Source organism: Xiphias gladius, chromosome 6, assembly GCF_016859285.1.
Source record: "Xiphias gladius isolate SHS-SW01 ecotype Sanya breed wild chromosome 6, ASM1685928v1, whole genome shotgun sequence".
In the NCBI taxonomy this organism is placed as follows: domain Eukaryota; kingdom Metazoa; phylum Chordata; class Actinopteri; order Istiophoriformes; family Xiphiidae; genus Xiphias; species Xiphias gladius.
In genome coordinates this window covers 5,930,570-5,948,574 of record NC_053405.1, presented here as the reverse complement: position 1 = coordinate 5,948,574, position 18,005 = coordinate 5,930,570, and the positions used below count along the sequence as shown (strand labels likewise).

The following is an 18,005-nucleotide window of genomic DNA, read 5'->3' as shown; positions in this document are numbered from 1 at the left end:
AGCGCCCGGTATGTGGGGAGTCCCTTGTCTTACAACATCTAATGACCTGCCCTACAGGAGTTTTAGACGTGCAGTACCTTTACAGTTTATAGTTGCATAATCAACCCCCATATTCTTCGGAATTGCAGGCATTGTTTGAAATTCCCCTTCAAAGGGCACCCTGCAGGTAGTCTATGGGACATCTTTACTCCTACACGCTGATTGACTTCCTGTTTTGGAAATGTCCCCGACCCTTCCTCCACTGTTCCGTCACAACAGTGGAACAAAGACCACTGTTGCACGTCCCCAGGCAGTCGGAGACACGACTGGAAATCTACAGCTGTCTCTCATATTAAGCCAAGAAACACTGGCCCTGTCTCTCTCCCTTGTTGTCTCTCTTTGTGTGTGTGTGTGTGTGTGTGTGTGTGTGTTTGTTTGTGTGTGTGTGTTTCTGCGTCTCTTCCAGGAAAACTCCAGTTTCCACACAGGGGTCATCACTTCCCCATAGATGTCTAAACAACTGTTTGCCTTCCTGACCCACAGTCCTCAAGGATGAATTGCCATTTTTGCCCATTAAAAAAATATCTGAGATACGAACAACACTTGCTTGGGAAGCCCTTGCCCCTCATGCTTTTCCTTTGTTATACAGTTTATATATATATAATGTATGTGCCTGGCAACAACTTTTTTTTCGGATGCTGGTTTTACTGGATAGTTTAAGAAAAATTTCTGTCAGTTTTTTTTCGCCGTGTGCGTGTGTGTTCAGTCTGCTCTTACAGGAAGCGTTCGTCTCGAGGTCTGGGCGAAGGAGCGAACTGTGCATCATCTGCTTCAACTGTCTGCTCGGCGCAAACGCTCACCGAGTCTTTCTGATCCACACGGACGGACGCAGAACTGTGAGCCGGTACTGCATGGCTGAACTAATAAGTCTCTGGTCTCCGTTCATCTGCTAGTTTCATCCAGTTATTGGAACTGAATACGAAAGGTGCTGAATTCTAAATCAGTATCAGTGCACCTGCAGCATTTAGGGAATTAAGAATTATTAGAAGAAGAATTATTAATATAAAGGTACAAAATTCCCATGTAATAGTAAAGTGTCTGAATTGTTTTTAAAAATGTGCATTTAGGAGCAGAGGATTTTGGAGGGGAGAGCAATAAAATCTATGCTTTTATTTTTGCCCCCTCTCATTGCTGGTTTGAGTAGGGAACAGGTTTATTTTACCCAACGCATACAACAAATCTATACCCTTATTACCTACCCGCATTCATTAAAAAGTGGCAGTACTGGGTATTAAGGAAGCTGGACAGACATCTAAAGCGAAGCTGCTCCATATCACTGCGTGCCGGCCAAATTCGAGCACTGATTTCATAGTTACAAACATAAAAGAACCACCCAGTGGCAGAACTCCAAGTTTGTGGACCATCACTTAAAAGTAATCACTCAAACCTGAGGCCAGTACGGCACATTTCAGACGACCTGTCTGTGAGGCTTTTGAGGACATCCTGAAAAACTACCAGGGGCACACGAACAGCTTTCTTAGGCAGAAGTGGTAACGAGTGTGATGAGTGAATCCTGGTTATCAGTGCAGTGGAAACTAGGCTACGGAGAGCGCCTTCTCCCTGTGAGCCAGTGGCTGCATCAGCTAACAGAACGGTTATTTCCCCCCGGGGCGGTGGGGGCTGAGCCGCGGAGGAGAACGCATGAGACACATACATTCACTGTAATAATCATCGACTCGGCTCGGTTGTTTACATCATCTGCACGTTTATTCATCTGTCAGAAAACACACACGCACACGCACACAGCCTCAGAAGTCGGTATGTCACTCGTCCAGGCATCCATCCAGTCAGTCAGTGGTATATTGGCAACATTGTTCAGAGGCACTGAAAGTGTGCTGAGGTTTTCACAGAGAGTACAGGAGTATATACTGTCCTGCAGGGGCGCTGCTAGGAGGTATGGGGCCCCTGACAGTAGATGGGGGGGTGGGGGTGGGTGGTGGTGGTTGGGGGGTGGGGGGTGTCCTGAATTCTGTCAGTGTACAACACTGACTCACTCTGCAGACCAGGGTACATGGGCTTTTATGTAAGGCAAGCATAACCCATTCTATAGGATTTGAATGAGAAACAACACTAAAAAACCACTGTAGCTGCCGTGGACAGGCACATACAGTATATGCAGGCAAAACACATGGTTTTAAAAGACTAGTTTGACATTTCAAACCCTCTTCTGTGTACAGAGTACGAAGCCACAGCCATACACTGTGTCGACAATAAAATTCAGTCCTTAAAAACTTGATAATTTTACAAGGTCCCACCGGATCGGATTTTGTTTTGTCAAAATCCGATCAGTGGCCTCTGATTTCATTGCGGTACTGGATAATCATCTTTTTATATAATCATTTCTGTCCGATTTCGCAAGTTATTGTGTAATTTTTTCGTTTTTTTTCCTTTCTACTCAACCGCACATTGTTGCCCATCCGCCCTGGTCCGATCAGTCCAACAGTGCAACACATGGATAAACACACAGCATTACAAATACGATACGCATCCATAACAGCTTCGACTCCTCGCCTTGTAAACATCAGCATTAAACTTATTGAGAGGCAAATAATGACAAGGGTAACAAAGTGTTCACTCGAGCTAAGCAACATATGATAGCATAATTTTCTCTATAAACACTATTGTCTTTTTATATTCAGTGCAAAACCGTGATTCTCCCCAAGGCCCCTTTGCAGATTCAGCACAGCATACAGACATCGCCAACCAACCAGTCACGTACACCTCGTAGACCGTTCCTGAACAGGCCTCGCTGCAATATGTTCTCTCAACAGTAGAAACGTCGCAACAGTTATTAAGTATGACATGCACGAAATAAACGAGATACAATTTATATGGTGCAATATGTTAACACTTCTCTGTCGTTTACAACAAAGCACTGCAGAATCAACTTATAACTTATGGTGCTGAAACACGTCATTCAGCGTCAGATAACAGCATTGGTTAATAACAGTGAAACCCACATTTATCAGTATAATATAGTTACCAACCGTTATAGTCTCTACCAACAGTTAGAAAAGAACAAACAGAAGCAGTACCCCTGGTATTTGGACTATTCAAAACATATTATCAGACCAAACAACAACTAAACAGTCCTTTTATAAGCATCGATGCAATCAGCAGGATTCGATTTCAGTGAACACAGAGCAAATAAAAGCGCTGATTGCCAAAATATTAAACCTGTTGACAGTTACTGGCCGTGTGTTTGTATATGGATGCCTTCATTTACCACAGCGGTTTCTTGATTTTTTGTTGGCTTTAAATGGCTCAAAACATTTGTGCAACCGGTGAAGAATCCTTGGATGTAAAAGGGGCGTTTCACTGCGCCAATATCCATCCAAAAATAGTCTTGAATAAAGTGGGCAGTTTACCAGTGGTTTTAGCACACTGTACTCCATTAGCTGCAAACTGCATTACCTATGCTATTTCGGGCTTTTTAATTTCTGTTCAACTAAAGCCCGCTGGGTTCAAGGTTTTTCTTGAATCAAGGGAAATACTCTTGTTTAAAATACCGTTGGATTGACACCTGCCTCTTCCCCTCACTTCCCCTCCGAAACACTGGATAATGTCAGGGCCTCTGTAGTCTTCAAATACAGGGCCTCAGGGCAAAAACGTTCTATTGGGTCCGTGTCGACCCCCCCGCCCGCCATCCTTTGTAAATTCTGTAAGTATCCTCTCACCTCCGAGTTCCCATTAAGCACAGTGCAGTCAGCCGACGTGGCAGCCTTATTACTTGTCCGGAGACACAGAAGCCAACCGGCGCTGCACTTTGCGGTATATGTAAGAATCTGCACCTTGTGAGGGAAACACGAACTAAAAAAATAAACGTCCTAAAAACCAGATATATATAGCGTCTGGGGCCCAGGGGGTATCCAGCCTTGTTCAAATGAATCTGTCCAAGAAATATCAATCTTTGGTTCCGCTGCTCACAAAATCGTGTCCAGACTAAGGCCTTAACCTGTGATGTGGGGGGGTCTCAACTTGATATTGTCACATTTTGAGGGACCATAAGCCAAAAAGCTTAGGGAGCCACTGCTCTACTGGTTCCAAACACATGACTGAACAGAGACACGGTTTCCTGACTGCTGTCTACAGTACCCTAAAGGCTCTGCAGGCCAAGTCTGTGGGAGCCTGTTCGTTTCCGACGATCTCCTCATTTGCTCCATGTCTTTGCAGTTTATTATTTATTGGAACTCGCTGAAGGTGCTCAGTAGCTGCATTTGGAGTGTGACTCTTGTCATAAATCCAGGAGGCTGTCAACACAATAAAAGGCTAAGCCGCCGGTGCTTTCATGTAAGACAAAAAGAGTGTTATTTCTAGGAGGTAGAGGAGTGCTATTAACAGACTGCAGCTCCGTCTAACGGGAGGATGTCCTCGACTAGCTGTGTCTCGCCAACAGCTCTGGTTACAGCTCTGCTTTCATCAGCTCCTCTTTGTTCTGTTTTGAGTAAACCTTACAGCACAGTGGGCTAATAAAACGGCCAAGCATTTTATTTTTTCTATTTTTTGTTTGTCTCTCCCTCTCTTCCCCCACCCCCCCCCACCCCATTTATAAATCCCTGAACACCCCAATACATCGTCCTCACAGTGCTATTCTCCTGAGTGTCTTCATGTGTGAGATCAGTTGTGGGTTTGTGCTCCAGAGACAAATGTGAGATGTAAACAGCTGCCTCTCCTCACAACCAACTAAACCGACCACAGAGAAAGCCGGGATGCTGCTTTCATTTCACTTTATGACACATCTCATTTTGCGACCCGATCGGCCCTTCGACTGATTGCATTATGTGGGAGTGTTTGTGCATGTGTGAGTGCACCGCTGCTCTGCTGGAAGAGTTAGACAACCAAATTTAAAGTGAAACGGGAGGCTTTCGAATGACGGATTTACTCTGTTCTTGTATACTGTATAGGTGAAACACATTGGCATCTGAAAACCAAGATGGAAAATACTTTAAACCGCTACATAACATGATCTTTTGAGGCATAAATAAAATCTTTTTGTCTATTCGAAGGATTAAAGAATCATAAATCTGTAAATAACTATTCAAAATACAAGATTCGATGTTTTCTCCGAATGCAGTTGAGCTAACGGCACAGTGCGCACTTTTACTCATTTAAAGTGTGACCGTGTAACTTCAAATGCCTTGTGACTGCACTGTGTTCAGCTCAGCACCACTGAACTGGAACACAAAATCAAATAAGCAGAAAATCAAATTTGATTCAAATTACATATAACTGATCTCTTTCAGGATGGGCTGAAAAACAGCTGGACCTGGGTCATCCAGGGTAAAAAAGAAGAAGAAGAAGAGAAAAAAAAAAACCGACCTGGATGCAAATCCAGACAAAATCCATGTCTCCCCTTTGCAGCCGTTTCAACACTGCAGTTAAACCTGGTTACGTCCCCTCTGGGAATCAAGACTGACTGGGGCAATTAAATGATATGTTTTACAACCAGAAACATCCATAAGCTCTGCACACGTTCATTTGAATTTGCAAACTAATTAGAAGTTTGGAGTTAAATGCTTTCGGCTGCACGCATCACTGTGAGGTTCCAACATGTCCTCGCAATGCCAGTTTGGCTGTTTGTCAAGACAAAGACTCAGCTTGTGTTCTGCCTCAAAAGAGGGTTTTTAGCTCCAGAAACAGCCTCTCCTGGCACGTGGTCCTCCTACACAGTCAAATATGATGAGGCCAGCAGCTTTTTCAACTACAGACGGATGGTACCAGAGTTACTTTACCAACGAACAAAGGCACCACCCCAAGTGGTATGGAGGGCCCACGGTAAAATCTACACACGAACATACAGGGATGATAGGTAGACATTCAGTCAGTTCACACTTTGTACAAGATTCCTGATAATTATTAAATGGATTATGAGTATTTACAATATATGCTACGCTAACATTAACCAAAGAATCAATAGTATTCATGTATATCATACTATATTTACATATATAATGTAATTTGAAGATTTGTCTGGATTTATTACGAGAAGAAAGATGACACAGATTATAGGGAAACCCAATCAGTTCTGTGGATTGGTTTCTGCTATATTGCCAAATGGCTAGCCAGAGCTTACTCTTTAGCCTTATTCCCACTAAAGGCACAAACGAGGCTAGCCCGGGCTCAGCCTTTAGCCTGATACACGCCAAGAAGGTAAGAGGTTGGCTAAGGCTACCGATTCGTGTAACACTGTTTATACCAGATGATGTTCGTTGTGCTTTGTTTGCGTTTAAATCAGCAAATAGTACTTTGGATTTTACTACCTGTGTTAGGTTATAAAGTTGCTGAATTTGCTCTATTGTGCCCCGCGGTCACTAAGTGCTGCAGGGCCTGTAAAAAAAAATACCTATAGGGGTGATTCACACACATGAATTGAAAAACAAGTCTCCAACCAAAACCTTTTTCTTCAGTGATGCTTGTTTTCCCCGGAATGAGACTTGTTCTGACCTAAAGTGTTTGGCTCTATGCTTGTCTCCTGCCTTTTACTTCTACCACCAATTTTGCTCTATTTTCCACATTTTGCCTTCTCTCTCTGTGCGTCCTTGTCTTTCCCGAGCGTTCCTGTGCCTCGTCTCCTGTCCTGTTGGATCCCTGTGCACCACTAGTCCTCTCCCTGCAGCTTGAACAAGCTCAAGATTTACTTGCAATTCATTTGCATTTACCTGTATCCTGTCAGGATGCAACCCGCTCAAAGCCTTGGAGGAGAGTTGACCAGAAAGAGTCTGATAAGAGGTTGTGGGTCAAAAGTGTGATTTCATTTCAGTGCCTAAAAAACGTCTTGAAAGTTGTAAGTCAAAAATCCACCATTTTCTCAAACGCACAGTTCCTGTTTCCTGCACACATGTATCAGTCTGATTTGTTTCCTGATTTTCAAAACAAGAGTAATGGCTACATCAAATAGATTCATCAAATCCAATCATAGCTTAGGTCAAGTGTTTGATCCATATATCAAATGAATTGCAACAAGATCTTGAGGCCATCTGGGCTAATCCCATCACTAAATATGGCCCTCAAACATGGGGCAGTATTTGCTTTCCTGCACTTTGGTCTTGAACTGTCTCTCCACCCATTCTGTCCCGCTCTATTCTCTGTCTTTTCTCTTACCCCCCTCTCCTCACGTGTCCCTTAGCTGTAGCCGAGGTTCTCCATCTCGTGGCGGTATCTTAACTCTGACACTTTAGCTTTGTGTTGCTTGCTCTCCAGATGCTGCCTGAAGTCTGTCTCCTGCTCGGCTCCACAGTTGCACATGGAGCAGTAGAACTGTCCACTGGGAGTCACACACATGGCCAAGTCCCTGGGGATGCGCTGCCTCGGTCTGGGGTTGTAGTACGGCCCTTGAGGGAGAGAGAGATGAGAGATGACGGACAGGACAGAAGAAGCTTTCAGTAGCTACATATTAGGAAGTTGATTCATTTCGAATTTATCTACCATGAGAGCTGGAAGGATACTCGGATGTAGGACTAATGGTTGGCAAAGATGATATGAGATGAAGGGCTGCAACAGATTATTGTCTTAATTATTAATTATTTGTCTTTTTTTTCCCAATTAATCCTTTATGATCATTTTGTGCGTAAACTGTCAGAAAATGGTGAAAAATACACATCACAACCAAGGTTATATGTTTAAATTTCTTGTTTTGTCTGGCCCGCAGTCCCAAAACCAAACGTATATTCAAATTTACAATCATATAAAACAAAGAAAAGCAGAAAAAGCTCATATTTTTGAGAAACTAGAACCAGCAAATATTTGGCATCTTTAGCCTTGCTAGCAGAATGGCTGAATGGATGGCCTTGTCAGTCAGTCTGTTGGTCCACCACCGCGTTCAAGATTGAAATATCCCACCAATCTTTGGATGGATCGCCATGAAATTTTGTACAGACATTCATGTTCCCCAGAGAATGAATCCTAATGACTTTGGTGATCACCTGACTCTTGCTCTAGCGCCACCGTGAGGTTCACCTTTGTGGATTTGGGTGAAATGTTTCGGCAGCCTATGGACCGAGTGCCTTGAATTTGGTATCGGCAACCATGACCTCCTCAGGAAGAATTGTAGTAACTCTGCCCCCTTGACTTTTCATCTAGTACAACCGTCAGGTCAAAATTGAATTTGTCAATTATGACCAAATACCCGTAAAGCTAATGACATTCTCAACAACCTCAGCCACACGTTGTGTTTAGTGCTAATTAGCAAATGTTAGAATGCTAACATGCAAATGATGAACATGATAAACATTATACCTGCTTCACATTCAAATGTTAACATTGTAAACGAGAGTATGTTAGCATGCTGATTTTAAAATTTAGCTCAAAATACTGCTGTGCCTAAGCCTCACAGAGCTGCTAGCAATAACTGCAGACTCTTGTTGCTTAGATAATTGATTACTAAAATAGATTAATCCAATAATCATTTAAGCATGAACATGAACACACTGACTCTCAGGCTGGGGACAGCATTACAGCAACTGATTTTGAACACAGACCAGCATCGCATCACATCACTGACATGTGTGATACAACAGAGTGCACAGAAGGAAAAGCACAAAGTCGTCCGGGAATACAATGTGGTGGATCATTGGAAAAAGAGTATTAGTTGTTTGTGTGTGTGTGTGTGTGTGTGTGTGTGTGTGTGTGTGTGTGTGTGTGTCTGTGTCTGTGTGTGCGTGTGTCAACACAGCAGAAAAATGAGAAGGAGATAGGGAGAGAGATAAAAAGATAGCGAGAGGGAAACTGCAGGAGAGAGAGCAGCTATTCTGGGGTTTGTCCATCAAGAAAACTGATTAAATCAGCAGAACGTTGTGGTGTGTGTGTGTGTGTGTGTGTGTGTGTGTGTGTGTGTGTGTGTGTGTGTGTGTGTGTGTGTGTGTGAGAAAGAGTGAGTGAGAGAGAGTGTGAGAGGAAGTGAGTTGGCTCTGATGTACGATTTATCCTCTTTTATACTGAGCTGAGGTGCTAGTGTTTTTGTCTGTAGGAAGACGGACGTGGAATGAAACAGGGCAAGAAAGAGTTGGTTGCTTGATGTCGGCACAAAGTCGAACGTTACCGTCTCTGTATCTGTAGATGTATGTAAGAGTATAAAACATGAAATCAAACGATGGCGCTTTATGTGAATAAATCCAATAAAAGATTTTCTGCACTATCCAGCAAATGAAAATGCTGCCCTCAAAGGCTGCTGAAAATAGTGTGTCCACTGGTAGCCAGCGCTTCAACGAGCCAGTTGCTGACTTTTTCATGATACCCCTGAGTAAGTTTGTTTTCCGTACAGATGTTCCTTATGTGATAGTCTAGTCTTAGGAATCGAATGTTAAGAGTTTTTTCTCGTTTTCGCCGTATCTTTTTAGCCAGCTGCAGCAGCTAATTTCACTGACGTACACATCAGTATATGGAAGAACTGCTTCTGATTTTTTTCTCTCTCTCTGCCCCAAGAGTGTTTATTAAAAAAATTGAGTAGCCAGAATGTATATATATAAACACACACACACACACACACACACACACACACACACACACACACACACACACACACACACACACACACACACACACACACACACACATATGTACACATACATGGCCATTTTGTATCCGTATAACATTAACAGCTCAAAATTGCGCAGGATTTTGCAGGTAGGCCCATGTCAGTGACTCTCTCTCTCACAGTTTTGAGGCGGACACGGTGCTACTGCAGTTTCCACTGCCATACTGTAATATCTGTAACACAATACAGCAACACACAGATAGCCTGAGTGAATAACCCTTTGACTTGATTACTAACGGCTTAAAATAACTTCAGACCTTGTTTTGCCATTTTGAAGACTGACATTGGATGGCTCTAACCTTGAGTGTTTATTAGATCCAGCCAGCAGTAATGATTTATGACTCTAAATTATACTGATATTGACTTCTGATTTTACTATATTTCTAAATATTTTACCTGGCATGGAGGCAGATAGCTGTGGGCTGCGGCGGTTTTTCACCAGTCTGTACTCACTGCCATCTTTCCTGTTTCTTCTTGGCGCTGCCTCGTTGCTGCCTTCCCTGTAACAGGCAGAGCCAGAGTCAGAATAACTTCAGTTTGGTCCAAAACGTGAATAAATCCCTACTACTATTATCTTATATATTATCAGCATGGCTAGATGGCTATTTAGGAAAAGGGAAAAAACCAGCTATGAGTTTAGGTGATTCTCCTCAAACTGCAACTTGACTTTGACTTTATTAAGGTGATCAAGTCCAAGACCAGACCGTTTCCCGAGTAACTTATATCTGGTGACAAAGACTGTATTTATCATTGAATTTGCTTTAACGTGACACTGTATGCTGAGCCTGCACAAAGCAGAATGAGGATGGGGCCGCTAATACAGCAAAAAAAGTTTCCTACATGTTATTGGAGTTCTGCTGGGCCTCGGCGAGCCGCAGTTTCTTGGCGTGGTTCTTGCCCTGGTAGTGGGCCTGTGCAACTGCTGGTGAACTGAAGGAAGCGTCACACAGCTTACAATAGTCATTCTCTGTGGCCAAGATGACCCGTGTCGCCCCCTTGTACAGCGCCTGCAGACGCAGGACAAAGCAATGCAGTGTTTGTGGCGAGAGGAGTTTGGGAGTAAACAGTGAGAAAGAGGAGAAAGACATGTTTAGTGCCGGTGGGAAGAAGGGAAAAACTGCTTGCATAATTTCTTAAGATTTTCAAGTGGAAAACATACACTGGTGAAAGTCATTAATTCATGAAAGAAATCACAAATCCATGCACTAAAGGCCAAAATAGTTATATTATTAGTTTGACATATTTAAAAGACACTTGCAGGCTATGTTGCCTATCATCTTACACTATTAAGGCTTATTCCGTAAATTCAAACATGTGCAACAAGGACAGTTGCAGGTACGAAGAACTACATTTCCTGTGGTGTACATTTTACATTTTACATTTTGGGTGTACAATTCGGACAGATTTGTTATTGGTTTGTATGTTTACTTGATGCTTTTATCCAAAGTGAGCAACAATGACAGAAGCACAAACATAGTAGTAGTGCATCAACAACACGATAAATCCTTAAAGCCTGAGAGAATGTAGCATTACAATAAAATGTATAATATATTATAATTTCATTGAATTATATCTCCATATAGTAAGTAGACATCTGGCCCCTTATTATTTCGTCTCCCTTGTCCTTTTCTCATCGTGCCTCTGATCTTTCATAATCCATGTTCAGTTGCTGCTTTTAGTTGGACCTTCGATCTAACTCTTGGTAGCGCTGACAAAAGAAAATGAGTCAGATGCAGGAGGTATTTTCTTTTTCAAGGTGCCGTTAGACTGAGAAAAGAACGGTAAATTCTCCAGCGGCGAGAGGAGGATGTGAGTTTCCACTGTTCAAATGAAGCAGAGTGACTCTGCAGTTCCCTAAAACCTCCGCAGAGGTAAACGACCTCTATCTGCGGATTGGCCGCTTCAGCAGCAGTACACCCACCTCCTAAACAGAAAACTGCAATAATTAGGCAGGTCGGTGCTGAGTTGCTAAGTTTGGGCCTGACCTGCCTGCCTGCGTCACCGTCATTGGATCCTGAGCTTAGGGCTGTCTGGCCAGCCACATCGAGGACTTCTGGGATCCTAATGGCTGGTGGCTGTTGACTGCCAGCGTAGAAATTTCTCAACTTTTTACTGTGGTTCTTCCCCTAGACAGACAGATAAAGAGAGCCAGTTTTGTGTTCATGTACGTACAGTATCAATATTCTACATGCGCCGCATGTGTCGATGTGTATTTCCACTGACCTGGTAGTGAGCCTGTGCCTGCTGAGCCGAGTTGAGGGTAACGTTGCAGAGTTTACAGTACAGCGGTTTACACAGTTCCTCCAGCCCCAGAGAGTCCTCCTGCTCCTCCATCCCCAGCGGAGAGCCCTCATCCTGGTGCTGCTCACTGGCTGGGGCTGCCTGACCCGGAAGATGACCGGGGATGAGGCCGGACACCGGAGCTGGGATGTGAGCTGGTCCTGGGGGCCGCGGGGGCAGCTGTGAAGGGTCAGGGCCCGGAGCAGGAGGGGACGACAGGGGGCTGGGAGGGAGGGGGAATCGTCCGGCAACTACATGTGGGGGCACCAGTGCTTGTGCGGGGTTCAGAGGATGCGGCCCCAATGGTTGTGTGAGGTCCATGGTGGGAGGCACGATTGCTTGTGTGTGATCTACAGGTGGGGGCCCCAAGGTGTGTGGCATTGGTGGGGGCCCCAGTGGCTGAGCTGGGGTCATTGGAGGGGGGCCTAAGCTGTGTGGTGGGGTAATGGGGGGAGGCCTTAATGTGTGAGTAGCACTTAAGGGAGGGGGCCCTAGAGTCTGGGTGGGAGCCATAGTTGGGGGTCCAATTGCCTGAGCAGGGGCAATGGGTGGAGGGCCAAGAGGCTGCGTAGGCGCCATTGGCGGAGGACCCAGCTGGTGCAGAGAGTCCATGCGTTGGAAAGGCTGCTGAGGATGGCTGAAGAGACTCAGAGGAGGCTTCAACATGTTCTCTGGGCCTGTGGACATCAGAGACAATAAAACACATATACATTATTTTTATACATGGGAAGATATAACAAATCAAAGAAATTTCATACAAAGGAAGACAAAGTTGATTCAGACAGACATGACGGCAATAATACACGAATGAACTCTTTTAATTGCATGCCATTTTTTTGCTTTAAGTCTTGATGGCCTTGATGGCTTTTAAACGCTTGTATGAACATGAGCACTACTATATTCAAAGAAACTAGACAGCATTCAAAACGTATATAATAGAAAGTACTTAGAATTTTTCAGCCATGGTAGCTGGCTCTATGGATGGCTATGTCAGTCGGTTGGTCGGTCCAATGCTTTGGTCCAGACTGAAATATCTCAACAACTACATAAAATGATTCCTAATGTGTTATGATCCCCTGGCCTTTTCCTCTAGCACCATAATGTGGTTGGCATTTGTGATGCTGAGTGAAATGTCTCAAAAAAATTACTCGATGGGTTTACATGAAAATTTGGTTCCGACATCTTGACGAGGGGTCTGCATCAAAATACCCATTGTAGCGGCGCAAAAACATTACACTTGCAGAAAATCTGTTGAGGTGGACATGAGTATGGCCTGTTCTGGCAGAGTCGTCTTGATGCAAGGAATCTAGAAAAGTTTAATTCTGAGTCAATGATAACCAGCTCATAAGTTGCATAAAAGTGCTTTAGAAATGGCACCAGAAACGGGGCCCATGTTGCTTATCTTTTACACTAAACTGAATTGAAATCTGTAAATATGTTTCCTACTAGTAGGATAATATGTTTCCTACTAACAGACAAACAACAACCAAAACATAAACTTTATGTCACTTCCTTGGAAAAGGAAAAAAAAAAAATACTGCATGTATTGCATTGGGTTAGACTGTTGATGATGCCTCAGATACTACAGATTGAAGTAGATATTGTGATCATCAAACGGACAGTGAGAAGGAACTCTACTATTATACAACAAAAATCCAATGAGCAATGAACAGTGACACTAGGAGACGGCATTTTACTTCTTGGAGCCCTGAGGCTGGGGAGATGAGCGAATGGAAACACATTTTGGGACAGAGGAGCTTCATACTCCAGTGGGCATCAGGAAGATTAGGCAGAGCCTGCAGCGCCAGCAGTCATGCATACAGGACGGTACGTACACATGCGTGCGCGCGCACACAAACGCAAACAGAGACAGTGACAATAAAATCCTTAAGCCTCGCTGATCAGACGAGATCACAGCCTGAAGTGTGACTGCTCGAGCAGGCTGAGTGTGTGTGTGTTTGTGTTTGCGTGGTAGGCATGGGAGTGTATAAATAAGAAAAACAGAAAGAAAGAGCATGATATTAGGAATGGCACTCTGTTGATTTGTGTGTGTTCGTTTGTGCCGCTCTGATGCTCCGTTTCGTGCGTGTGTGTGTTTGTGTGTAACCACATATAATGTCAGGTCAGTAATAGGCCAACAGCTGTGTCAAAACGCGCTGTGCTGGAGGCTTTCATCTGGAATCCAATCGGACGCCCAAAGGCAGTGATTCATGGACCCAAAATAACACCCGGGGGTGTTTGTGTTTCCGACTGCTGCTCTCTGTCAGTCTGTCCGTCCAGTCTGTCTGGCTGCCCATCTGTCACCTGGCCTGGCTGACCTCAGGAGAAAGGTATGCTAGACAAGGCGCTGACCTTACTATAGTCCTGTCAACTGCAAGATGAGACTGTCAGAGACTCAGCGGAGTGGAATGTGTTGCCTATACAGTAGTAGAGTAACAACTTTACTATTTTCATTTAAATAAATATAACTTTCACTGCTTAGCGTCATTATGTGCTGTTTCAACATATCGTGCTCATGAAAGCTTTTACACTTGCTCTTCCTGGGAGCTCCTTTTAAGGAAATTTTCTGTGGCGTCCTTTTAGAGGAGCACCATCCATGTATTTTTAATAAATAGAGGGACTGAGTTAGCGTTAAGTGGACTAAGAAAAGCAGTTATAACAGATACTCAAGCTTCGTCAAAAGGAGAATCCAAGTAAATAGACACCACACTTCGGGACACACTTGGACTGACAAGGGATCTGTGGGAAAAGCGGCGCAGAAACACCACAGCAAGGACAGCTTTAGCAACAAAGATGGAGACAAAATAAGAACATGCATGAGTAAAATAAACTGATGTACTGTGGACAATTAATTTTATAACGGGGCCAAAAAGTTATGACAAAAAGACATTTTGAGTAAATCTGTGCTTCAAATGTTCGTCTTTGTGCTGTCGGTGTCGAGCGAGACCAATAGAAAAAAAAAAAGCCTAATTGCTCAACAATCACTATTAACGCCATCCAGAGCCGGATCCACCAATCAAGGTCCACATGCTGCACATCATCCATCTCGCTGGCAGCAGCCTCGTGAGAAACCTTTCGACCCCGATAGAGACGGCCCGGAAACCTCACTGCAGGACAACTGACCCCTTTTTGCTTGATATGATCCATTAAGCAGTTCAGAGAAAGCACTCTGTTACCACACAATAGATATGACTATTTAACTACATGTGCATTTACTGTATATCACTTGTATAACGCTGGAAGTTGTTGCTGTCAGCTGTTTTCCCAACACTGCCTCCCTGCACAGTACTTTTTCTTTCCTGACCTGTTCTCCCTTCAAATCTTTGTGATAGTGCGTCGTCTCTTTCCTCTGAAAATAATGTTGCATCAAGATATCATGTCCTCATTAGGTTTTTGGCATGATGGTGATACAGTCTCATTTCAAGAGAGGTACCTCTTTAAGGGTAAATTTCCATCCATTTGCTAGTGTTACACTGTCAATGTTGAGTCTTCAGATATGTTCATCCCGCACTTCAGTCTCATCTTCTGCGCCTCTCAGACCATTAGGCTAAACCGACAGACTTTTCAAGACCTCTTTCCCTACAATCCTGACTCGAAGCCCCGCATTTCCAAGGCTCCGTCATTAAAGTAAACTCTTAAAACACGGTCACCTGCTGAAACCCTTACATTAAATCTGTTTTTGGACTTCAAAGATAGAAAAAAAAAAAACCAAACAGCTTTACGACTCCTTTTGCTTGCTGACATTTGCAGTTCAATTAATTCCTCCCTCTCTGAAGGCACTTTAGAGGCAATTGAATAAATGAACCACATAAACAAGAGAGATCTGCGATTGCTACGTTTACTTGCACACACGAGACTCTAGGTGGGGCCGTCTATGACTAATTTTTGCCTCTACCTTCGAGATGTGAACAATGACTTATTGGTTCTGGGGGGGCTGGGCTTAAAAACAATGTGCCTCTTGATTACATTTGTCAGCACATGTGCTTTTTTCTAACAGGGGGAGGAAATCTTGCAGTGATGACTCATGACTGACTTAATATCGGCCTACAGGTGACAATGTAGGCGAGCAGGACGTGCCCCTTACGGTCCAGGAAAAAAACTCAGAAGCGGCCACAAAAACCTTAATTTATTGGCTATGAGAGTGCAGATTGCGAATGGTCCTTAGTCTACAATAAGATGAAACATGAATAAATATTTCTCCCTATTACGATGCAAAACAGGATCCTCTCTTAAGAACATCGAGGCAGAGCTTTTAATTATACCACATAATGAGGAGATGACTTGCGCTGGACCTTTACTCAAACCTAGAATTTCAAACACTGACTTTTTGGTCCTCCTTCGACATAAGGGCAAGAGGTGTCAGACAACCAAAACCGCCCGTTTTCGCACTTCCATTTTCAGGCTGTTACCTTTCTACAGTTTTAATGTGAGCTTGCGCCGAATGAAGGTAGGCCAAGATCAGTTTCTGCCTCCCCTCAGAGACCCAGATCCAGGCCCACAAAGTCCAGGCCTGCACCTTGCTGCAAAGTCAAAAAAAAAAAAAGCCTTTGTTGTTTTGCGTGTCAGGGTTTGGAGCTGACAAAAATCAACTTTGCAAATCAAAAGCAGGCTTATGTAACGTTGCTCTGAAGCACAGGGCAGCAAGCGCTCTCTGGACTGACAACGCAATTGTGCTCATTATAATTTTAGCAGGACATTGTTCTCCAAGTCTGAAGAGAAACAGCCAGAGCTGGGGGGAAATAAATGCCTCACTTGAAACTACCTTAGGAGTTATTCATTAGTTCATCACTTCTCAGATTTTTTTTGGAGCCTTACTCAAAGGTTCTCGGTTTGATGGTTTAAAACTAAGCCACGCAAAAAAAAAAAAAAAAAAATCACTTCTGTCCTGGAGCCTGGTAATCTCACGGCCTCCACTGAGAATCTCTTAAATAGGCCAAGCGCTCGTCCCCCCCCCGGAGTCTCTCTCGCCGTGCCGCGTTGCTTGCGTCGCGCCTGGCACACGCGCCTCCCGCGTCCGCTCCACCCGCGTCGCCGGGCGAGTGGACAAGTGCAGCGGGGGCGAGGCTCCCGCCCTCGATGTCTCAGTAGCCCCGGAGGTTCGAATCTCGTCCGCCTAGCTCCTCTTCTGGAGAAGAGTGGGCTTAACTTTAATAATTAACGCAAAGTGAGCGCTATTCTCCTTTAAGGACACCGGGCCTATGCATTAGGCTGCTATTACTGTATCGACTGGTAAATATCCATACCTCGCTATAGACTATGTTCCAATTATTGATTATTGCTTCGAACGACCCCCCCCGTTGATTGATGAATTCACTGGGTACTTTTCCAGCGCCACATGCATTCAATTTCCAAATCATTACAATCACTAAGATCACAAGTGAGTGTATCACCACCGGTCGCACTGACCGGTCTCGGAGGGGTCTCGCTTTCGGGACCGCGACACAACGCTGGGCCCCCTCGGGTCCCCCCCCCCTCGAGACCGGCAGGAAGGAGCGTGCAGGTGCAGTGAAGAAACACTTACTGTATAATTGCCACATGTCACCATCAGCTGTGCGGATCAAGCGGTGCCAGGGCTCGAGTGGAGGGAGCAGCAATGATTCGGCTTCTGTTTCTTCGCCTGCCCTGACCAGGGACCGCTTGATCGACTGCCATGCTCGAGTGATGAAAGCGAATATTGCAATGAGGCTATACTGTTACAAACCTACAGTCAGACGTCGGCTCATGCCCGGAGTCCCCCCCGACCTCCGGAGCGTGAGACACAGAGCTCTCCTACAGTGCGAGGAGACCGCCAGAGTAACTCGACAACCTCGGATTTTGCACCGCCGCATCCGCGCTCTCTAGGCTGCACAGAATGGTGGTGCTGGTGCAGCCCCCCTCTACATGACAGCAGCACCACGGCAACCCGGCTTCAGCATCCACCTTCCCCCGTGCCATCTGCAAATGTCTCCGCTCGGATTTTCTCCATCCCCTGCACATTAGCGCACAAGACTCTCTTGGGGGAGGGGGGGGGTCACATAATGGCAAGCCTCTCCTTACCTGGCAATCGGGCAAGATAATGGTTGCTGTCACCGTAGCTGACAGGCGGCGAAGTGTAATTTCTGCAGTATTCTGCACTGTGGTAGTACGCTGCATCCCCGTTCTTCAGCTGCATCAT

The 18,005-nt window shown here is 44.6% G+C and overlaps 1 protein-coding gene across 1 annotated transcript; it reads right to left on the bottom strand.

Annotated features, from left to right (window-relative positions):
- Window positions 1-7,106: 7,106 nt before the first annotated feature.
- zmat3 (zinc finger, matrin-type 3) lies at window positions 7,107-18,005 on the bottom strand. The gene is made up of 6 exons (XM_040128510.1): window positions 17,888-18,005; window positions 11,795-12,528; window positions 11,557-11,697; window positions 10,412-10,578; window positions 9,968-10,071; window positions 7,107-7,370 (listed from the first exon to the last, which is right to left on the bottom strand). The coding sequence occupies exons 1-6, from the start codon at window positions 18,003-18,005 to the stop codon at window positions 7,162-7,164; spliced, it is 1,473 nt and encodes a 490-aa protein (XP_039984444.1). The 3' UTR covers window positions 7,107-7,161.

Coding starts and splice junctions, on each gene's coding strand:
- zmat3 (XM_040128510.1), bottom strand. CDS start 18,005: ATGATGCAGCTGAAGAACGGGGATGCAGCGTACTACCACAGTGCAGAA. Junction 11,698..11,794: donor AGGCACAGGCTCACTACCAG/GTCAGTGGAAAT, acceptor CTGTCTGTCTAG/GGGAAGAACCACAGTAAAAA. Junction 7,371..9,967: donor GCTATCTGCCTCCATGCCAG/GTAAAATATTTA, acceptor CTCTCCCTCAAG/GGCCGTACTACAACCCCAGA.